We start from the raw sequence: 24,382 nt of genomic DNA, 5'->3' as shown, positions 1-24,382 counted from the left end.
GCAGCAGAAGAACAAAAGTTTCTTCCTCTCAGCAGCAGAGAGCCCAGCTTATGGAGCTGGGAATTGCGATGGCTTCATGTTTCCCTCTGCCTTCCCGCTCTCACAAATTGAAAGCCGTTGCTCTCTTTTTTTTCTTTGCAGTTGATACCTGGTTGCACTGAAGGCTGAGTGAATTCTGAGGGTGGCAGTTGCAAGGCCAGCAGCCCTCCCCGCTTGCGATTTTCCAGTGATTCGCAGCACACTCATCACACTTCTCACCCACCACATTAGGAAGGCAGAAACAGCGTCCCGTTTCATCATCACAGGGCATATTTCTGCGACTGCCCAGGATGTTGCAGGCACACTCTGAAAAACAAAACAGAGCCAGTTGCCTTGTCAGAACTGCTGGAAGGAAGAGGAGGAAGTATCGAGGCTTTTTGTAACACAAAACAGTAATCAGACTGAAGAGACACAATTCTAGAGAACACTAGTCAAAGGTGACAAAAAAGCCAGTTTTCAGGCTGCCCCAGGGGTAGGCAACCTTGGCTCTTTTATGACTCGTGGACTTCAACTCCCAGCATAGTTGACTCAGGAATTCTGGGTATTGAAGTCCACGAGTCATAAAAGAGCCAAGGTTGCCTACCCCTCTTGCTCCATGCATGAATTTGTAAAATTCATTGCCACACCGTAGTTCTTACTATGAGTTTAGATGACTTTTGGAAAGGGATTTAGAACAGTTTCATGGAGGAATGAAACGCTGTTTAGTTCTTCCAGGAAATAAATATGGAACATTAAATCCAGGGACCCCATTTCTCCAGTTACACTATTTCTTACTTTAGCCTTCCTATAAAATATGGAGTTGAGCAGAAGAAACTAACCAGGATATTTACATCTACTTCTAGAGTTTCAATCTGCACTGCAGACTGAAACTGACCATTATGAAACACAAATACTGAAATCTCCAATCCAGGAATTATAAATTTTGGAGTATAGTTTCAAACTGAGAGCAGGAAGGATGTTTGTGTGCATGCTCTACTAACCAGTTACTTATTAAGGTATTTAGACTGAAAAGTGGTATAAATTCGATTTTTTCCCCTTTTCCTTAGATGAATAAGGAAGACAGGCTTTTAGGAGGAAAAAAATTGCTGGGATTTGATGTTATTGTTTTGCAGTTACTGCCATCTCTTGGGGAGTAACTGAAGGATGGCATTATTGCTCATATATGGCTACCGCAGTTTAGATCAAAACATTTGCACAAGAGATTGATGCTGCTGAATGAGAGTCATTCTAAAATTTACATGCAAGAAGTGACGTTAGTTTAGCAAGCTGAGGCTCATCTTAAAACACATACCCAAGTTTTCACTATAGAGACCTGGCCAGAAAAACATCTGGATCTGCACATATGAATGCAAGTAGAATTGACAATTTTGAAATTTTAAAAGACAAAAACCACTTTGAGCCTAGATTTAATGTCTATCACAAATCTAAGATGGTGAAGCTATGGCCTGATTCACACATTTCTTCATGAGTTATTTATTAAATAAGTTGTAATTGTCTGAGTTTATATAGCATAGAAAGCTGCAAACCATTATTTACAAACGTCTATGGAAATTCTCAATCATACAGGTCATGTCGGTCCCAAAGGTGCTTTTCAAAAGGCAACTGGACTTTCTTGTTTTTTTTCCCTTGAAAACATTTTGCTTCTAATCCAAGGAGCTTCAGTCAAAACTGAAGAAGCTTCTTGGATGACAAGCTAAATGTTTTCAAGGAAAAAAAAACCAAGAAAATCCAGCTGCCATTTGAAAAGCACCTTTGGGATATTATTTACAATCAAGGAGTTTCTATTGGCCACAACTGAGCAAGGCATCTCCCCTTCTGCCTATTTATCTCAACTCTATGCATTGGCAGACTCTACTGGAGATGTTGATCTGACATCCTCCAGATAATAATAATAATAATAATAATAATAATAATAATAATAATAATAATAATAAGAAGAAGAAGAAGAAGAAGAAGAAGAAGAAGAAGAAGAAGAAGAAGAAGAAGAAGAAGAAGAAGAAGAAGAAGAAGAAGAAGAAGAAAAAGAAGAAGAAGAAGAAGAAGAAGAAGAAGTAGTTGGAAGGGACCTTGGAGGTCATCTAGTCCAACCCCCTGCTCAGGCAGGAAACCCTATACCATTTCAGGCAAATGGCTGTCCAGTCTCTTCTTAAAAACCTCCAGTGTTGGAGCATTCACCACTTCTGGAGGCAGGTTGTTCCACTGGTCAATTGTTCTAACTGTCAGGAAGTTTCTCCTTAGTTCTAGGTTGCTTCTCTCCTTGACTAGTTTCCATCCGTTGCCTCTTGTCCTGCTTTCAGGTGCTTTGGAGAATAGCTTGACTCCCTCTTCTTTGGGGCAGCTATTTACAGTCCTCCCAGCCACTCCAAAAGTGACTAGAAGGTGGGTTCCCCTCTTTTTGGATGACTGTTATTTGTTTGCCTGCTTTCCTCAAGTAAAAAAAAACCTTCTAAGATACAATTGTAGTTATTAACCGATATCAACTGCCTGTGGCTTTTCCCCCCATTTTTTTTTCTTTTCATTAAGCACATAGATTTAGTGTAAAGTTCCAAATTAATCACTGGGACAGGCTATGTGAAAAAAAAGGGGTCACCTTTTTTGTACTAAAGTGATCTTGGGCTTCAGTAGCCATAGCACATTCTATATTTATCATATAATTCCAAACTCATTAAGGGAGTACGCACAATCTCATAAGCAAAACTTAATTTTCTAATATCACACATTTTAACTTTCTAAACTGGCCAATGAGCTAAAAATAACTGAAAATATAGGAAAGAAAAATGAAAATGATCTATTTTTACCCAATGAAAAATTGTTTTTTAAAATAAATATACATAACATTTTATAAGAAATGTATATGTGTTTTATCTAATGCTAGAAACAAATCCAGGTGACACTAGATTTTAATATTAATAAATAGAAGACTCAACCATTTCCTTTTCTCAATAATTCATAGGATAACCTAAACCCTACATATCTCCTGATATAACCTAGTGTACTACATCTTAAAATTTGAACCATGCAAACTTCTTTTCCTTCTGTTCCTAATGAAGAGATTTAGACGTCTTAAAGCTTACTCCAAACATTGTATATTTTAAGGAAATAATATTGGTTGATTTGTAGTACACAAAAGATCAGTATTAGACTGCTTATATCACATGCAGAGGATAAGGCCAGCATCTTGTCACAATGAGGGTATATTGATTTGTCATGGTGTTCTAATGCCAATATAGCTCACTTCAGGAAATGGTTCAATTCATTTACATTGCAATAGATCCTCTTGATTTATTTCAGGTTTCAACCTACCACGGCAACCTTGGGGGTTAGAGTTGGTCAACTGAGTAAAGCCAGGTTTGCAAAGATGACAACGATCTCCTTGCACATTTTCCTTACAGACGCAATGACCGTTCATGCGGTCACAGCTAGAATCAGGAACAGTGCCATCTGGATCACACTCACAAGCTGAAAAGAAAGAAGTTAAAACTGTAACTTTTTAAAAGTTGCAGAACCTATCATCAAAACAACATCAAACTAAAGAACAATTTGGGATTTTATATGGGAATTAAATATTGTTAATTTCTCTTTATTTCCCCCTTTACTTCTTTTACTTGCTCTTCTAAGCTGTAAATATGACTGTATATTCTTGTATTTTTTTAAAAGTCTAGTATGAGACATGGACTAATGTCCACGTTTGGCAGGCCAAAACTTCGACATCAGTGAACTGAAATAGAATAAAAGATGCTTCACTTAGCAGTGATAAAGACTTGGTGATGTTATAGTATGCTGCAATGCTCTGTGTGGGGGGGTGTGGGGGTGTGCAGAACATTGCTGTGTGCAGTAATGTTCTCCATCATGTATCTTCTAATCTTACTAAATTAATAAAGGAAGCAAAGTAGGCAGGTTGGCAATGGCAAAATGAATTCTGATCCTGTGCTCATCTATATCTACAGGAAAATCTAGACCCACCGGAAAAAACCACTTTTCTGGCAACAGAAAAGACATTTTGTTACGCATTTACCATTTTTGGAGAATTAGCCAAAATTAGCAGGAATACTGATGATTCACACCCTGCCTGCCTGCTGTGTTTCCACTTCATTCTGCATCTCTTCTTGGTTACTGTTAAGAGCTGCCACTAGTGATCTGATAGTGATTTAAAACTGGCTCATACTGGCTGGCGTGAAAAAAGCATATGAATAAATAAATGGCATTCATAAGTTAATCAGTGGCAGGTAACTAAATTTGGTTTCCTCTCTCCTTTATTGTAATTGGTGTACCACATCTCTCAAATTAGGCCAGGGTATTTTTGAATGCTTCGTTTTGTTTTGCAGTAGAATTATTATTTTTTTGAGCAGTGAGCTGAATTGGGGCAAAAGGAAAATAATATTTTTCTATAATGCAGCCACCAAAGTGGGATACTACAAGTGAAAAATAAAACAGCAATACAATGTACATACATCAATAATTAAACTATCCTAAAATTGGTTCTAAAGAAGAGAGGTGAAAGAGGAACAGGAATATGTACAAGGAATCTTGAGTGTATTTATTTTTCAGACTTCAGTCAGATCAAATCATCTTCATTTCCTAGGAAAATCTGAGAACCGCCTTCAGAAAGAGGCAACTTGGGGTTCCCATCAGAAATTCAATGTATCATCAGGAACCTTCAGAGTTTGTTACTTGAGAGAGAGAGAAAATCCCTTTGCCAACAGCTTCCTGGAATTTTATATTTCTACTTCTTTTGCCTTTCCTGTGCTTGCTTGCTTTGAATAAATTAAATAAGAACTTTTAAAACAAAGAGAAAGCGTGTTTTTCTGAAGTTTTAATAAAACAGATTCTGGGAAAATATGTTATGAAATTGAGAGAAGGCTTAAACACCACTTACGGAGACAGACCTCTGGATGGCCAAGATCAAACCGTCGGTTACGAAAAAAGTTTATTTTGCAAAATTCACAGTTCCTCCCTGCTGTGTTGTGCTGGCAATCTTCACATACACCCCCATTCTTTCCCCCATTTGCTTGGTATATAGTTAGGTCAAAATGACATTTGTGAGAATGTCCATTACAATTGCACCCTAAAAGAGAAAAGAAAGTGACATGTGATGCTCAATAAAAAGAATGGTGTTCTTAACTTTTCAGTTTCACCACTAGATGGCACTGGCACTTTGATCCCTTAGCAATCTTAGAAGTACAAAAAAAAACCCCTTATCAGTGGAAAATCTATGTATCAGGTTATTAGATTTGGGCTGCAAATATCTGGATCACCGAAGATTGAAGCCCAGACACAGAAATCTCTGTTGCCATTTTATGCTCATCTAGAATGTTACAACCCAAATATAATAACCCTACAATAAATACATTTAATAGAAATATCTGTACCTTTACATACATTCACATACATACAGTCTTAATCCATGTTACCAATTTTTGGTGATTTTTAAAGCATACAACTTGGATTTGTGTTTATACACAATTAACATGTGCATTTTGTTGATTTCTATCTTTCACTAATCAATGGGCTTCGTTTTCCATAATCACCGAGGAAATATATATTTTAATTAATGTACGGTAACATATTGTTCTACCCTATGATTCCCCAGACCTATGAGAACTATAATACACATGATAAAATAAAAACAGAAAATATTTTTAAATGATTACATTCTCAGAAGATCACCAAATCTTTGGTTATTCTCATAAGATTTGCAAACTAGCTAACCTCAATTGTTTTTTTAAAAAACGTAAATTAAATATATTTAATCTGAATTCTAGACATCATCTTGGTGGAGAACTAAGATTACATGGCAATATCATATTACCAACCCTTGGCTTCCACAAAGATCTGCAAAAAATGTTTGATGGTGATGTCAGCATAAGCCAGTTTGGTAAACATTATAGAATGTTGTGGAAAGCTACAGTTAGTTTGGCATATTGCCTTGGACTGCAAGGCGATCAAACTGGTCAGTCCTAGAGGAGATCAACCCTGACTGCTCTTTAGAAGGCCAGATCCTGAAGTTGAAACTCAAATACTTTGGCCATCTAATGAGAAGGAAGGACTCACTGGAGAAGAGCCTAATGCTGGGAAAGGTTGAGGGCAAGAGAAGAAGGGGACGACAGAGAATGAGGTGGCTGGATGGAGTCACTGAAGCAGTAGGCGTGAGCCTAAATGGACTCTAGAAGATGGTAGAGGACAGGAAGGCCTGGAGGAACATTGTCCATGGGGTCGCGATGGGTCGGACACGACTTCGCAGCTAACAACAACAACAACTTGGTTTCTCAGAGGAAAACTAGGGTTTGCTGTGCATGTTTTGAAAGTAATTCAGAAGTGCTTCAGACATAATGATAGCATGAACACAGTATCACTCCGCTCACATTGATTGATATTTTTTCAGGCTTCTACAAGAACTTCTACAAGTGCCATATTTTGAGGAGTTCTCTCCTTAAAAGTTTATTCCCTGCCTTTGTTTTTATAAATAAGACAATATGCCTTCATCCTCCTATTTTCCCACAACTCTGTGAGGTACGTTGAGCCCAAAGTTACCCAACCAGCTTTCATGCTTCAAGTGGGATAGAACTTACAGTCTCCTGCTTCTAGTCTGGAACCTTAAGCACCAATCCTAGATCTTTAAAGTAACATCACCTTTATTTTTCTAGATGGCTAGAAAAAGATGGCAGAAAATGCTTACTGAATAGCAAAGTGATGTTCATGCTGAGTACTGAAGTCCACAGCAATTAAAGCTGCCAAGTTTAAAATACAATACAGCATTTGTTCAAAACATACAGACATGCAAACATACATATTTTCCTGTTTAAAAAACATGGCAGTAAAATAATAAAAATCAACAGTAACATTTAAAGGAGAAAATAAAACATCCATCAATGTGAAAAATAACAAAGTTCAAGATGTGTATATAAAAAAATTGCCTCTTCTAACATATCTCAGCATTCTGAAAGGTTTAAATGTTGGTTATGTCTATGTTCAGTTACTTGCAAAGTTTTCTGTAATTATAACATACAGCAATATATTTAGGAATACTACCTATATTTTTCGAAAGCTTTATTAAATAAACATTTTCTTGGGAAATCATACATACTACGACATTCATTAGGATTATCATCTTCTGCAGGTCTCCATGGCTGGTCATTGTAAAAAGACGCACAGCGATCACAGTTTGGCCCAGCAGTATTGTGTTGGCATACACAATGCCCATGAACCTAGAATATAAACAAAACTTAGTTTTAATAGCATGGTAGCTTCTCCTGCTGCTGTTGCCCTGTAGCTGCTTCTCACACTCATTTGCTCCTTACATCGTGTCTCTTTCAGCCTAATTTGGAAGAGAACAAGTTCCATTTTGGCTTTTTTGCAAGATTACTTTCCAGCTCAGTCTATGCTAATACAAAGCTTTTTGTGCAGGTCAGATGCTGTTTCTCACAGTTCCTATTTAACTCTGAATGCCAAACTATTTAGCCCTAGAAGACATTGTTACAAAGCCTAGGCCCTAGTCCATACCTGACCAGGAAAACAAAAAATATGCACTTTTTCCTCCTGAAAAAAGCACCTTTGGGACCACCATACCTGGATGACTGAGAATCTCCATAGACATGCACTCCCTCAGTAGTGCAGATTCAAAGAGCTACTAAATGAAGGGAATTTTTGAGGTTCTTTCCTTAAGAAGCCCACCATCTTGTCTAGCCAACGTTCCTTCTGTCCTCCTGACCATTGTGTGAAATGGTGCAAAGAAAGAAAAAGGAACATATGGGCAAGATAACCACTAATTATTTAGAGACCTTTTAGTGGGTGAGCCTGCACGGATATCTACAACTGACTCAGATCCCTTCCAACTTTCTTTTCTGCTACTGACCTTTACCAGTTCGTTGCAAGACTAAAGAATACAGATTTTTGTCAGTGTAAAAGTCAGAATGTCAGCAGCAGCTGCAAACTAGTAAGACAAGGGGCAGATCGGGGTGTGTGTGTGTGTGTGGGTGTGTGGGTGTGTGTGTGGGTGTGTGTGTGTCTCAAAATCACCCTTTAATTTTTCCTTACAGTATTAACGAACATTGGTAAGCTTAAAATTTACCCATCCTTAACCTGCATGTTCTTTGCAGCATTTCTGACTTGATTGGAAATTGAATTCTTTCCATCTCTTCTGCCCCAAACCATAATCAAACCATAATCACTGAGTATAAGAAACTGAAGGGTAAAGAAGGCAGCTAAGTCTCTTCCCTGCAGGTACCAATTTCTGATTCCCTGTCCTTTCTAGTTGTCCATGTTCAACTGTATAAGTTAAATATTAAACAAGCACTTGATCTTTTGCTTAAACCCTGGCAGCAGGAAAGTCAGTGGCCACGAAGCTTTAAGATGGTCAGAAATGCATTCTGAATCAGACGAACTCCTGCATTGGGCCAAACTGTTTTTGAAACTCGGTCTTAACAGAAACTCATCCCCTCTGACCAGTGCTTTTTGTTGTAAAAGAAAAAGGTGCTGGAACTCACACATGTCATACAACCCGCCATGCCTACCCTATAAGGTTCCATCCAAAAAAGGTGCCGGAACTCCGTTCTGAGCGTTCTATGAGGAAAAAAAAGCCCTGCCTCTGACAATTAGACACTGCATAATGCAGGAAATTCTCTCCACTTTTCAAAAACACAAAGTAGTTCTACCACATTAGTGCACACCTGTAGAAACATATCTGTCACTGAGAGATCGGATTGCAGTGCAGTCTCACTAAACTGAAATGAGAACCTAGAAAGTTATACAAAGCAACATTGCTTTCCCACAATGGATGAATGGTTGGGGGGAAAAATGATTGCTTGGAAACCACTTCTGGATTTTGTGCTTTAGATGGGGGGGAATGAAATTTTGACTTTGGGTTTTGCTGATTAGTTAAATTTGTTGTTATAGAAATGGCTAATACCTAAGTATGTAAAAGTAAAAAGTTGAGTCAATATTATTTTATAGTACTGCACTAAAAAAGTTAGAAGGCAATGTTTTCGTTTCTTTTTTTCTCTTTCACCCTACACTTCTCTCTTTCCCCTTTTCCTTCCCCCATTTTTCCACTATTTTCATATTCATTTGTATTTTTTACTTTGTTAAGTTTAATAAAATTATTTTAAAAAACAAAACATTCTCTCTGTCTCTCACCATAGCCCTAGGCTCTCCAGAAGAGGCATCAGGAGCAACACAGCGGTCTGCATGCCCATGACAAAAACAGCTCCCTTGCACCTGCATCTCATTTAAGGCATAGAAAGCACTGGGTAAGCGGTACCCCTGATGTGGAAAGCGAGTCAACTGTGTGAAGTTGATTCTCAGATTCGTGAATTCAGCCAGATCTATTTCAGATGAAAAAAGGGAGAAATATATAAAATTCTGGGAGAAGCAGCAAAATAAAACGTAAGTTATTTAGCTTTATCGTCTCTATGTCCATGACATATGAACAGGGACAGTCAGATGTAATATTATTGGTGGAACAATTCTTGGGAAAAAGAATGGGATCATTATTGAGTCCCAAAGCCATGTACGCATGTATATGCAATTGTGGAATACATATATATCTCTCACACATAAATAAATACTGTACATATGCATGTATGTCCAAGCAAATAGCTACAATGCCCACAGCTCCAGTGCAATATTGCTTTGGAGAAAAGCTTTTTCAAGGGTATTAATGTGAGTTAAAAATAGCATTTGGCATATTTATCATAGTACCTAATACTGCATGTGCCCAACATTCCTTATCTTAAATAGGCCCAATCCATGCATGCAGCTGTTCAGGAAATAGCTGGTGGTGCATACCATGGATGTTTTTGTGTGTTTACAGAATGTAATGCAAAACACAATGCAAACCACATATTGATGCATTTTTCTCTTTCATTAAGACATCAAGCAGCATTTTTATGGTTCTCACAATCTAGTTTACAACTATAATTTACAACTTGAAGACTGAATTCCATTGCTCAGGTTCCTATTCCACTGTCTGTTTGGAAATTAATCACAACGGTGGTGTATCTAGCTGTGGATCATTTTTAACATCACCCTCATTCATTGCTAAAACTTTAGAGTAGGGATTAAGACTTCTAGTCCTGCTTTAGTCACAAAGTCAACTGAGTGATATTAGGCCAGCCACTATTCTCAGCTTTAGGAAGAAGGAGCTGGCAAGTCACTTCTGAAAAATGCTGCCAAGAACAATCACCAGGAGTCAAAAGTAATTTGAAGGGTTTTTTTTTCATCCATCATTGCTGTGCCTCCACTGACACCAACAGCAGATTGATACACAGTCAACAGCAATGTGACTCCATACTAGTTGCTAATCTCATGTCTTTGACAGCACTTCCCTTATTTTAAACAATAACATTATATGTAATTTTTATTTCAGTGCATATTAAGTGATGGCTTACCACCTAGCTGTGATCCCACCCTACAGTCAAGGCATAAGCAATTTCAACACAGCAACATAGTGTTGCTTGTAACATTCCGATAACTCTCAAATCCACCTTTTGCAATGAAACCGAACTAACATAAAAAAACAAACTCACTGTTAATCCGTTGGCTTTGAGATGTCATAAGACCTGATAGAAGGTCTATAGGGTTGAACTTAATCTGATAACCAAAAAAAAAATATAGAGAAATTATTAAAATCACAGGAGGAGTTTCTCTATCCTGCTTTTATAAAAGGCATCAATGAGATGGCTCCAAGTTATGTTAAAGTCTAATTCTAAGCAATGGCAACTTATTGCAATTGGTCACATATGCCGGTGTAAGCTATTCAATCAACCCTATTTGATCTCTCCTACCATTAAACAAATTAAGAAGATTTTACTTAATTATTATTTTAGCTTTACAAACCCTTGTTTCTGGTCCTGGCTTCTTAAGAGAGCAACAAGCAATTGATCTCAGTTTGGACACACAGGTAGTCCTTGACTTATGGCCACAATTGGCGCTGGAATCTTGGTTGCTGAATGAGCAGTCATTAAGTGAGATGTTATGTAACCACTTTGCTGAATGCCACAATCCTGATGCTCTCAGTTGTTGTCATTGAGCAAGAATTGCACATCGTAAAATGGATGGAATCCTAGGTCAAGAATATTAGGGTGCTTCACAGGAGTGAGTGAAGTGCTGGGAAACCCAGCACAGACAATCTGCAAGTTGGGGTGCTGCTACAAAGCAAAAGCCACCCCTGGAAACCTCATCCAGACCACCAGCGTGGCACAAAATGCCATCGCTTGGGACTCCTTAGCTGCCTACCCAGCCCACCAGCACAGTGCAAAGTTACTGCATCCTATTCACATTCAGCAATTTTCTGCCACCTCTCAGGAACAAGCACCATTCTCCAAGCCATCCCACATTGTTCTCTAGGCCAGCATTTGATGCTCATAATCTTCAGAACCCTCATTCTGCAAATCGCATGACTTATAGAATGAATGGCACAAGCAATTTGCAGAAAGCAGCTTCCAAACAGTCACAAGACTCATAACATAGAATAATAGAGTTGGAAGGAGCTTTGGAGGTCTTGCAGACCAACCCTCTGCCTGAACAGGAGACCCTGTATCATTCCAGACAAGTAGCTGTCCAGCCTCTTTTTAAAAACCTCCAGTGATGGAGCACCCACAACTTCTTGAGGCAAGCTATTCCATAGGTTTATTGCTCTCACTGTTAGAAAATGTCTCCTTAGTTCTAGATTGTTTCTCACTCTGGTTAGAATAACAAAACTACAATTTCTTTCATAGGCCAAGATCTGCCTGATGGCTGTTTTCAAAATTAATAAATTAACTGAAAACCTAGAGGCAACACTTCTGGATGGTTACCCCAAGATTGTGAACTAATTATTACTTGTGGTTTGGTGGTGTTTTTTATGATTACTTTGTTTATATTGCATGGTTCTTGTCAACTACCTGGAATTTTATACATATACATATACATATACATATACATATACATATACATATACATATACATATACATATACATATACATATACATATATATACATATATATATATATATATATATATATATATATATATATATATATATATATATATACATATATATACATATATATATATATATACTGTACATATATATATATATACATATATATATATATACATATATACATATATATATATATATATACATAAGGGGACGCGGTGGCTCAGTGGGTTAGGACGCTGAGCTTGTCGATCAGAAGGTCGGCAGTTTGGCGGGTCGAATCCCGAGTGCCGCGTAACAGAGTGAGCGCCTGTTACTCGTCCCAGCTTCTGCCAACCTAGCAGTTCGAAAGCACGTAAAAATGCAAGTAGAAAAATAGGGACCACTATGGTGGGAAGGTAACAGCGTTCCGTGCGCCTTTGGCGTCTAGTCATGCCGGCCACATGACCACGGAGATGTCCTCGGACAAGCGCTGGCTCTTCGGCTTTGAAACGGAGATGAGCACCGGCCCCTAGAGTCGGAAACGACTAGCACACATGTGCGGGGGAACCTTTACCTTTACCTTTATATATACATACATATATATATATATATATATATATATATATATATATATATATATATATATATATATATATATATATATATATATGTGTGTGTGTGTGTGTGTGTGTGTGTGTGTGTGTGTGTGTGTGTGTGTGTGTGTGTGTGTGTTTTCTGAGGTTTTCGCAGGTGTTTGTATGTGGATCTTTGGTCATTCGGGTTTTTTCCTGCGTAGAGTTGAAGGTGTAGGAGCAACGTTTCGACGGAATCCCATTCCGTCATCCTCAGGCTGGTGGCTTCAATCAGAGCACACCTCCACCCACAGAACACACCCCCTCTGTCAGTTTAAAAAAGAGGAACAAACAGCCACTACCACATGCTTCTCCCAGAAGAAGGAAACTGAAGCCACCAGCCTGACGTTGCTCCTACACCTTCAACTCTACGCGGGAAAAACCCGAATGACCAAAGATCCATATATATATATATATATATATATATATGTGTGTGTGTGTGTCTGTGTGTGTGTGTGTGTGTGTGTGTGTGTGTTTGTGTGTGTGTGTGTGTGTGTGTTTGTGTGTGTGTGTGTATGCATACATACGATACTGTAACTTTGAGCTCAATAAATCCCAAGTAATCTTAGCCCAAAGAGTACTGCATTTACAATACCTTTCCCCCATTCTGAGGTTGTCTATGTTGACTCTGTACGTCCTGGCAACGGACATCATCCCATTTCTGAGGCAAGCTCTTGGGGATCCACGGAAAAGTAGTAGAACAGTCTGTGGACAAGTACTGATAGATCTTCCATGTGGTACCAAAATCAGTAGAACGCTCAATCACCATGCCACCTGGCAAAGGACTCTTAAAGAGACAGAGGAAAGAAGAGATAACTAGAATTCAATAGTCTTGCTCTCTACCCTTAGCAAGAAAAAGGAGAAAGAGGGGAGTTAATCAGTGTGATTGATCCAGAACCCAGATAAGCTAACAGTAGAGACCAAAACTCTCACTGGTTTACAAAGGTCATTTGAATCAAAATTTATTTCCCCAAGAAGAAACAGGAGAGCTATGCACATACCCTGAAGTCCAGCAGGAGATTAGCAAACTGAAATTTATTGTTTAAATCCAGTTGGAGAGAAACATGTTTCACATCTGAGGAGACAAAAAAAGCAATTATCAGAACAGTGGGCCATGAACATTATGAAACTAAGGCTATTTCTAAAAGCTAGATCATTCATTTCCTCTCTGCGGTTAATCTATTAAAACTCAAGCTCTATTTACTAAATCCACACAACCCTTGTCCCTCTGAAATCATTGTTCTGACCATAAAACTACTTTACAGCACGTCCACATCAGCCTCTTTCCTTTTTTCCCCCTCCTCTAAATCAGGGACTTACCATTCTGAGATTGCCACCACCGCTTGTGTCCTGTAGAAGAGAGAACATTTTCCACCCGGTGACTGTTGAACGCGTGCGGGATTCTGGAATCACATCGGCAACATTTCATTTGCCACTGAAACAGGAATAAAATATGGCCATTAGATTTATGATCTCAGTGGCACGGTGTTTTGCAAAATTAAAATTTTACAAATGATATAATAATGCAAAATAGTATTAAATGTTACTTCCATCTTTTAGAAACCAGCATTCTGTTTAATGATTTTTTTTCCTTAGAGAGAGGATTATTTGATTGAAAGCTTGAATTTTAGTCAATTGGATAAATAAGCATAGTGTATGTTCAAACTAGGCTTCTAATATACCCTTCCATATGTGTAAAACTATATGGAGATATACAGTAAGTGCAGGGAATCTTGTATTTTTCCACTTCTCTCTTTCCTGGTTATTCACAAGGAGACTTTTCCCAACCGCTTTGTCTGTCCCATAAAATCAACAGGATGGACATGCTCTGGTTTCCATCGATTAAACAATGTCAACTCATGGAACCATGGAGTTGTACCTTCTCTTTGTCATGCCTCATTTTGAAACACTTGCCCCACACCCAGGATTAGTCTGGCCCCAACAATGACATACTTTGGAAAAAAATGGCTTTCTCAATACTTATATTAATATATTTCAAAATACTTATATTAATCTCCTTTCCTTTTCTTCCCTTGGCCCAAACAAAAGCTATCATTTTTATCGGAACACAAGGCCAGGTTTAATGATTTAAGAGCCTTATCGCTGTTATTTCCAAGCACCTTCTTCCAATTCTTCTTTGGCAAATGTTTACTTTGTAAGAACTGCTCACTACCTTAAAACTGGTGAGGCTATGGCTATTTTAAATCTCATCTCCCCAAGGAGATATGGACACTTTGAAAGCTATACACAATTTAAAAGTTGGAAAAATTAAATTAATTTAGGTGACAAATTACCTTGTCAGTTTTTACTGGAAACCAAGCTCTCCAAATTTCGCTCCAGCTTTTTATTTCCCCTTCAAAGGGGCAAACATTATATTTTGGGTTACATGCTGTGGTGTGTTTTTTTCTTCTCTGTGTTACGTTCATGCCAGAGCAAAATGAATAGACTTGGTATAATTCCTTTTTTAAAGCCTAAAACAAGAAGCCTGGAAATTGTTTGTCTTCCATTTCACAGAGGAACAATTTTTGTTTATTCAAATCTACATCAACTAACACTTGACTAAAGCACCCAGGGAGAATTAATACATTCTGGCAAGCTTACTATGTTGTCTCTTCTATTTTATTATAACTTTAAATAAATACTGTACCTTCAACTTATTACATGCAAGTAAACCCAAATGTTGAGCCTGACAATATTTGCCATGCATGAAAACAAAAATTACAGAGTTTTGCCAGATTTTAGCTGAACAAAATTGTTGTTGTTGTTGTTGTTAGCTGCGAAGTCATGTCCGACCCATCGCGACCCTATGGACAACATTCCTCCAGGCCTTCCTGTCCTCTACCATCTTCTGGAGTCCATTTAAGCTCACGCCTACTGCTTCAGTGACTCCATCCAGCCACCTCATTCTCTGTTGTCCCCTTCTTCTATTGCCCTCGATCTTTCCCAGCATTAGGCTATTCTCCAGTGAGTCCTTCCTTCTCATTAGGTGGCTAAAGTATTTGAGTTTTAGCTTCAGGATCTGGCCTTCTAAAGAACAGTCAGGATTGATCTCCTCTAGGACTGACTGGTTTGATCGCCTTGCAGTCCAAGGGACTCGTAGGAGTCTTCTCCAGCACCATAGTTCAAAGGCCTCAATTCTTTGGCGCTCAGCCTTTCTTATGGTCCAACTTTCACTGCCATACATTGCAACTGGGAAGACCATGGCCTTGACTATACGCACTTTTCTTCACAGGGTGATGTCTCTGCTTTTTAGTGTGCTGTCTAGATTTGCCATGGCTTTCCTCCCGAGGAGCAAGCGTCTTTTAATTTCTTGGCTACAGTCGCCATCTGCAGTGATCTTGGAGCCCAGGAAAATAAAATCTGTCACTACCTCCATTTCTTCCCCATCTATTTGCCAGGAATTGAGAGGGCCAGATGCCATGATCTTGGTTTTCTTAATGTTAAGTTTCAACCCAAGTTTTGCACTCTCCTTCTTTACCCGCAACAAGAGGCTTTTTAGTTCTTCTTCACTTTCTGCCATTAGAGTGGTATCATCTGCGTATTTTAGGTTGTTGATATTTCTTCCGGCAATCTTAATTCCAACTTTTGATTCATCTAGCCCTGCCTTTCTCATGATGTGCTCTGCATATAAGTTAAATAGGCAGGGCGACAGTATACAGCCTTGCTGGACGCCATTCCCAATTTTGAACCAATCAGTGGTTGCGTGTCCAGTTCTCACTGTTGCTTCTTGACCCGCATATAGGTTTCTCAAGAGACAAATAAGATGGTCTGGTACTGCCATCTCTTTAAGAACTTGCCACAGTTTGTTATGATCCACACAATCAAAGGCTTTAGCATAGTCAATGAAGCAGAAGTAGATGTTTTTCTGGAACTCCCTAGCTTTCTCCATGATCCAGCGTGTGTTGGCAATTTGATCTCTAGATCCTCTGCCTCTTCGAAATCCTGCCTGTACTTCTGGTAGTTCTCGATCCACATACTGCTGAAGTCTAGCTTGTAGGATTTTAAGCATGACTTTACTAGCATGAGAAATGAGTGCAATGGTGCAATAGTTTGAACATTCTTTGGCACTGCCTTTCTTTGGAATTGGAATGTAAACTGATCTTTTCCAATCCTGTGGCCACTGTTGAGTTTTCCAAATTTGCTGGCAAATTGAGTGTAGCACTTTTACTGCATTGTCTTTTAAGATTTTGAATAGCTCAGCTGGAATACTGTCACCTCCACTAGCTTTGTTGTTGCTCAGCTTTTCTAAGGCCCACTTCACTTCACATTCTAGGATGTCTGGCTCGAGGTCAGTGACCACCTCATTGTGATTATCTGGGACGTTAAGCTCATTCTTGTATAGTTCTTCTGTGTAATTTTGCCACCTCTTCTTAATCTCTTCTGCCTCTGTTAGGTCCCTGCCATTTTGGTCCTTTATCATGCCCATTTTTGCATTAAATGTTCCCTTCATCTCTCCAATTTTCTTGAAAAGATCTCTGGTCCTCCCTATTCTATTGTTTTCTTCTATTTCTTTGCACTGTTCATTTAAGAAGGCATTCTTATCTCTTCTAGCTATTCTCTGGAATTCTGCATTCAATTGGGCATATCTATGTTTTTCTCCCTTGCCTTTCGCTTCCCTCCTTTCGTCAGCTATTTGCAAAGCTTCCTCATGGAGCCATTTTGCTTTCTTGCATTTCTTTTTCTTTGGGATGGTTTTGGTTGCTACCTGTTGTACAATGTCGCGAACCTCTGTCCATAGTTCTTCAGGCACTCTGTTTATCAGATCTAATTCCTTAAATCTATTTGTCACCTCTACTGTATATTCAACAGGGATATGATTTAATTCATACCTGAGTGGCCTAGTGCTTTTCCCTACTTTCTTCAGTTTAAGCCTAAACTTTGCAAGGAGAAGCTCATGGTCTGAGCCACAGTCAGCTCCTGGTCTTGTTTTTACTGACTGTATAGAGCTTCTCCATCTTTGGCTGCAGAGCATATAGTCAATCTGATTTCTGTGTTGACCGTCTGGTGATGTCCATGTGTAGAGCCGTCTCTTGGGTTGTTGGAAAAGAGTGTTTGCTATGACCATCGTATTCTCTTGACAAAATTCTATCAACCTGTGCCCTGCTTCATTTTGTACTCCAAGGCCAAACTTGCTTGTTATTCCAGTTATCTTTTGGCTTCCTACTTTAGTATTCCAATCCCCCATGATGATAAGGACATCATTTTTTGGTGTTAGTTCTATAAGGTCATGTAGGGCTTCATAGAACTGGTCAATTTCATCCTCTTCAGCACTGCTGGTTGGGGCATAGACTTGGACTACTGTGATATTGAATGGTTTGCCTTGGATTCGAACTGAGATCATTCTGTCATTTTGAGGATTGTATCCCAGTATTGCTTTTCCTACTCTTTTATTGACTATGAAGGCTACTCCATTTCTTCTGAGGGATTCTTGCCCGCAGTAGTATACCTGATGGTCATCTGAATTAAATTCACCCATTCCTGTCCATTTTAGTTCGCTGATACCTAAGATGTCAATGTTCAGTCTTGTCATCTCCTGTTTGACCACGTCCAGCTTTCCTTGATTCATGGATCTTACATTCCAGGTTCCTATGGAGAAAAAATCTTTACAGCATCGGACTTTCTTTTCACCACCAGACACATCCACAGCTGAGCGTCCTTTCGGCTTTGGCCCAGTTGCTTCATTCTTTCTGGCGCTACTAGTACTAGCCCTCTGCTCTTCCCCAGTAGCATATTGGACGCCTTCCGACCTGAGGGGCTCATCTTCCAGCATCATATCGTTTTGCCTTTTGGTACTGTCCATAGGGTTTTCATGGCAAAGATACTGGAGTGGGTTGCCATTTCCTTCTCCAGTGGATCACGTTTTGTCAGAACTCTTGGCTATGACCTGTCCGTCTTGGGTGGCCCTGCACAGCATAGCTCATAGCTTCATTGAATTACGCAAGCCCCTTTGCCATGACAAGGCAGTAATCCATGAAGGGGTGAACAAAATTGCATTTATTTAAATCTCAAAATAGATTGAGCCTAAATCCATCTCAACTTCCTAAATTCAGAAAGCATCAGAAGACAAGTGGCTTTACTGAGTGAAAGGTTAATAGGTGAAAAGTCAAACCTCTTTAGCTTGAGTGAGTAATTCAAGGAGCAAGTCAGACTGGGCTATCTCAAAAGGTTTGTGCACAAAAGGCTTAAAGAGACTTCAGCCCAAACATGACAAACAAATACTAAAAGATGACAGATTAAGCTAAATCCTGGCTTTTATGTTAATTCCATTGATTCTGACAAAGGCACGTTGAAAGAAATGGTGTAAAATGAACCAAATGCCATCAGAACAAGAGTGCTTAGAACAGGGGTGTCAAACTGCCAGCCCGCTGGCTGGATGCGTAATGGTGAAACCGTGCCCATCCCATTGCTGGCAATGGAAAAAAAGTCATGATACGTCGTGACACGTTACGTGACATTGCAAGTTTGACACCCCTGGCTTAGAGTATTAGTATACACTGATAAATACAATTATACCATTATTAGCAATCACATGATTAAAAATAGTTGCATGGTGGAAAAAAATCATGTTGCCAGTCTGAGTCTGGATAGAGAGAAACTGAAACATTGGATAGACAAACAGATTTGGCAGACACATGACATTAATTTAATATGTTATTAAATTCAGATGAAAATCCATAAGGTGCACAGGTTAAATTCTGAAAAGGTTGTCATTACCACCTCCATACACTGGAGCATAAAATATCTTATTAGATAGTAAAATGAGCATAACTTCAGATACATTACAGTAGCATAGAGTGGACTGCATTTTTGTCACATGGTAATAAAAATGGCTCAGGGAAGAGAAGAAGCTTTTTCTATCCATTTCAGCACAACACATTGTGTAAAAGCTTTTCTACAGTATATTTCCAAAAGGAAATCTCATTGTCTCATATGGCCATGACTTCACAAATGGTCTGTCTGCTGAGCTTGGTCTCCCCAGAGTTTGGACCTGACCCACATGGACATTTGAAACAAACATTTCACAAGACAGTGCACCCAGTGTTGAAATCCTGCTGCTCTTTCAATATTTGGGAAACCTAAAATTAACACTGGATGAAAATGTAAGGGGTTGACTGCTGTACTGAATAAGTTGTGTAACATTTTATTGCTTAAGAGAAAAAATTGTCCATGCTCCAAACTAAAGTTTGCCAGAGGAGGTGCATGTCTCAAAGTTCCCTGGGTCAGACAATATTTCTGACCAGCTTTTATTTTGGCTCTCGACAAGCTCATGCTGCTTTGGAGAACTCTCTCCAGTGTTCTTCCTAACAAGAATGTTGGATACATTCTCATCTAGACTCTGGCTTTAGGGAGAAATGTTCAGATCCTTCTCTGTATCCTTTGCTGTTTCCTGGGAATAAGGACACAACACAATTTCTGTGATCAAGGAGGCAGGTACATGCATGAAAGTATGTATCCCACTGATACTACAGATCACTGAAACAGAATCTACACTAAAGGAAGGGAGGTTATTCAGCCAATGACAAAAAAACAACATTCAAATTATGCAATCAGCCAAGAGTTGTCTCCTTGTAGCAGTTGAATTGACCCTGTATAAATGGAGGTCCAAAGAGGTCCCTAATTAGGAGCAATACATATATCTTACTTGGTCTTCTTGTAAGCAAAGACTTGGTCCTCAATACTAAGATAAGAGAGCAATCAAGAAAAGTAGAATGTTTTCATGGAATACACCAACTTACACAGTTAAATTTTCTTTCTATTGATTGCATATTTTCCTTCCAATTATTTGTTCAACTTTATCCGGGTCTCAACTATGACAAGAGTAAGCAAGAGGTACAGTATCTCCTTAGGAAGAAAATGACCAATTTCTATTTCATATAAAGTTACAGAAATGCCTTTGGGTCACATTAATTTCCCTCTATGCAGTAACAAACATCCTGTGGGTGGGAGCTAGTTAAACTTCTAAATAATATGTATGTTGTGTCTTATCCTTATAGCAACCGTTTTGTAAACATTTTCATGACATGCTCTAAAATATCAGAGTGCCATTAATTGAGTAACATTTCCTATCATCCCGCACTTCCTGTGAACTACTTTTCCTCCTACACCCATATTTTCATCAGAAATAGAAAGAAGAACTTATGCCTGGGTGAAAGAAACAAGAAAGAAAAACTAGAATATGCAGATAAAAATCATAGGATGCTTTAGCACCATCCTTTCGGTGCATGCTTTTAACTGCAAATAACTTATACCATCATAATTTACACAAAAAAACCCCACAGCAAATTGTTGTCTGCCTGCCTAATTTTAGGTTTATACATGAAAATCTCCATCTCCTTTTATTTGTTTCAGTTATGAGTTTCTTTTCTGGCAGTATACAACTGACCACTATAGGGCAGGGATGGATGGGGCCTTTATGGATGGGGTCTTTGAATCCACTTTAAAAGAATGCTGTCTGTAAGGGACGAGTACAAAATCTGGGTCTAATTTCATTTTATAGTCTCATGTAATGTATTTTCATGAAAATAAATTGTGCTTGATTTACGAGTACAATGTCATTTTGAAATGTAAGCTTTTAAATATTGTTGAATTAGCATTTTTGCGAACAGAACAGAATAGAAAAACAAGAGTTGGAAGGGACCTTGTAGGTGCAGGAGTCCCTACAACATTTCTGACAGATGGCAGTCCAGTCTCTTTCTGAAAGCCTCCAGTAATGAAGCACCAACAATATCTGAAGGCAATCTGTTCCATTGGCTGATTGTTCTCACTGTCAGGAAATTTCTCCTTATTTCCAGATTGAATCTCTCCTTGATCAGTTTCCATCTGTTATTCTTTGTCTAGCCTTCAGGTGCTTTGGAAAATAGGTTCACCCCCCTCCTCTCTGTGACAGCCCCTCAAATATTGGAACACTACTATCATGTCTCCCCTGGTCCTTCTCTTCATTAGACTAGCCATGCCCAGTTCCTGTAACCGTTCTTCATATGTTTTAGCCTCCAGTCCCCTAATCATCTTTGGTGCTCTTCTCTACACATTTTCTAGAGTCTCAACATCTTTTTTTATAGTGTGGAGACCAAAATTGGTTGCAGTATTCTAGATGTGGTCTTACTAAGGCTTTATAGAGTTGTAATAGTACCTCATTAGTACCACATGATCTTGATTGAATCCCTCTGTTAATGCAATTTAAGATTGCATTTGCTTTTTTTTTTTGGCTGCCGCCCCACACTGTTGCCTCATATTTAATTGATTGTCCACTAAGACTCCAAGATCTCTCTCACAGTTACAGCTATTAAGCCCAGTTTCACCCAATCTATATGTGTACTTTTGGTTTTTCTTGCCTTTGTGTAAGACTTTACTTTTCTCTACTGAGGTCAAATTGCATCATAAGTTCTCTAATCCTAAAACCACTTTATACTCAGCAATGTTTTAAATAATCTTTCATATATGCAGTGTTTCATTTCAGGAATATGTCGTTAAGATGATAGTTGTTTCTATAAATTTGGTCAACAAGGAACCTGGCATGACAGATGTTTATAGAAAATAGTTTGATCTTTTTACCAATATGAAAATGTCACTGGAGCATCTGGGATTCTTATTCATATTAGTTTTGGGGAGTGGGGGGGGGGATGTGAGTTTTCTCAGATTTTGAAATAATGTTCAAATTGTCCCTTTGATCAGCAGCAATTAACAAGTGATATTTAGTTCAGAGCTATGAAAAGCATAACAAATTTCTGTATATCATATTCTTGTAAAAGCCCCAGGAGGAGGAGCAGATTTAGTTGATGAGTTTATCATTGTCTGAAAAGAATTTCTGTAATATTCTGAAACAGATAATAGTGGGAAGAAAACCCTTGAGGTCTCATTAAATCCTGATATGGCAAAAAAACACAAGTAAAAAATTATAGAAAGTTGGGAAATGGACGATACCTGAAAATAACATTCACCAACAGTAGTTTACATTCTGTAGAGCCATTTAACTGACTTTTCAGAATTAGCAAATAACACAATATTAATAAATAAGGAACACTTAATTTTGCAGTTGATAAGTGGATTAATAACTGCCAATAAGCAACAGTCACAATGATAGAACCTGCAGCAAGAATTAATTCCATCAAGGTTCATATTAATTATCTGATGTACAGGCCAGCATTTTAAAGAGAGGAAAGAGCAATGGACTTTGCTATTTAACTCAGTGTGATACCTGTCAGTGTATTGTTTTTCTTTCTTAAAACACATATTTACACTTTGATCTCATAATAAAGTTAATAGCACATGCCTAGAATGAAACACTAATTTGAAAGGAACAGTTGACAACAGCAGAATACTATTAAGAGCAAATACAAAATGTACATAAAAGACAAATTAGTGTGCCATTCTAAGCAGTTTGATTCACATTACACATAATAACATCAAGCATAGTAACATGAACTTCTGGGGCAATTCTAGATATTTTTGTGTTTGAGGAAGAGTACAAGGAAATGCCCTCTCACTTTTCATTTAAAAAATTGACTGACAATATTAACAAGGAAAGTCTCTGCTACACTTGAAAGCAGCAATCTGAATTGCTAACGCTTTCCCAGCTATCCCCTAATATGTCATTCTACTGAATGATAGGACCAGTCCAGATGAATTTTGAAAATTACTATGCTAAGATGCATGTTTTCTGCTTTCTGGTTGTAAGAACAGCCCAGTCCAAATGAATTCTGAAAACAGTATTCCATCACATGAAGATATTCCAACGAAGCCAGCTGGGGAATAATATTTTACAAAAATGTTCATTGTTCCTGACATCATTTCCTTTGTACAGCTATTCTGATTGCTTAAGATCTATTTGTTTCCATCCCTCTTTCTACAACTTGATTAACACTATAGCACTTATTAATCATCGTTTCTTCAAGGAAGTCCATGTGTTTGCTTTTACATAAAAAATAAATATTTGAAGAACTGAGAATGTACAGCATCAGTGGTGCCACTTGAATTTGATAAAGCAACAATTTTCATACCTCTCCTTTATAAACATGTCAGTGCTTGTCTTTAAGGTGCATTCACATAACATTTTTGCTGCCTAAAAAAAATCTGATAAAAAAAACTGTTTATCAAGAGGATATAGAAACCACAATACTCAAAAATTATACATTATAGTATAATACAGAGTAGCAAGAAATTTTTCCAACCCAATGACATATACTTGAAGATTATATACTTCTTTCTGTAGGAGATAATAATCTCAACAGATGAAGTAACCAGAAAGTAAAGAACTGGAGCTGTGCTGTTTTAACATGTGTTTTTCAAAAGCTATACAGACTAGAAATGCCCAGCTGCAAGGGCAATATGGGAATGTAATTCTGTGTTCTAAGTACAGCAATTGGCATCATTTTCTATATTAATCCCATTTATATCCCGCCCTTCTCCGAAGACATGTTTGGTGGCACTAGGAAAAATGCTCTGAACAGATCTCATTATTATTATTATTATTATTATTATTATAATTATTATTATTATTATTATTATTATTATTATTATTATTATTATTTACAAATCAGGATCATTGTGACGTTGGTTTGTGATAAAGTGGTTAATATTTCAGAATTCTTTACTCAGTCCAAAACTATATCATTTACAGTAGAAAAATACATATTAATAAACAAGTTATTAGAGATTTCTGATACATGGATATGGTTCTTTTTTCCAACAGAAGGTTCAGTAGTTACACAGTCATACTGTACCTTTTGTTTGAAAAATGGTCATCTGTTGCTGTTGTTTTTAAATGTGAGCATTCAAGCATGTTAGGATTAAAAACTATCACATCAAATTAA

General features: G+C 38.1%; 1 protein-coding gene across 1 annotated transcript in view; it reads right to left on the bottom strand.

Annotated features, from left to right (window-relative positions):
- Positions 1-24,382, bottom strand: part of LAMB3 (laminin subunit beta 3) — a gene marked incomplete at its 3' end in the record, with an annotated part of 55,842 nt that overhangs the window by 18,698 nt on the left and 12,762 nt on the right. Inside the window, exons 4-12 of the mRNA XM_081325446.1 lie at positions 13,893-14,007; positions 13,574-13,647; positions 13,168-13,359; positions 10,563-10,626; positions 9,172-9,359; positions 7,124-7,244; positions 4,916-5,104; positions 3,343-3,498; positions 149-345 (exon numbers count right to left, since the gene is read on the bottom strand). Of these exons, the coding sequence (XP_081181572.1) occupies positions 149-345; positions 3,343-3,498; positions 4,916-5,104; positions 7,124-7,244; positions 9,172-9,359; positions 10,563-10,626; positions 13,168-13,359; positions 13,574-13,647; positions 13,893-14,007 (1,296 nt within the window). The remainder of the gene's footprint in view (positions 1-148; positions 346-3,342; positions 3,499-4,915; positions 5,105-7,123; positions 7,245-9,171; positions 9,360-10,562; positions 10,627-13,167; positions 13,360-13,573; positions 13,648-13,892; positions 14,008-24,382) is intronic.

The sequence above is a fragment of the Vipera berus genome, assembly GCF_964194415.1.
Source record: "Vipera berus genome assembly, chromosome: 3".
In the NCBI taxonomy this organism is placed as follows: domain Eukaryota; kingdom Metazoa; phylum Chordata; class Lepidosauria; order Squamata; family Viperidae; genus Vipera; species Vipera berus.
This window is presented reverse-complemented; position numbering and strand designations above follow the sequence as displayed.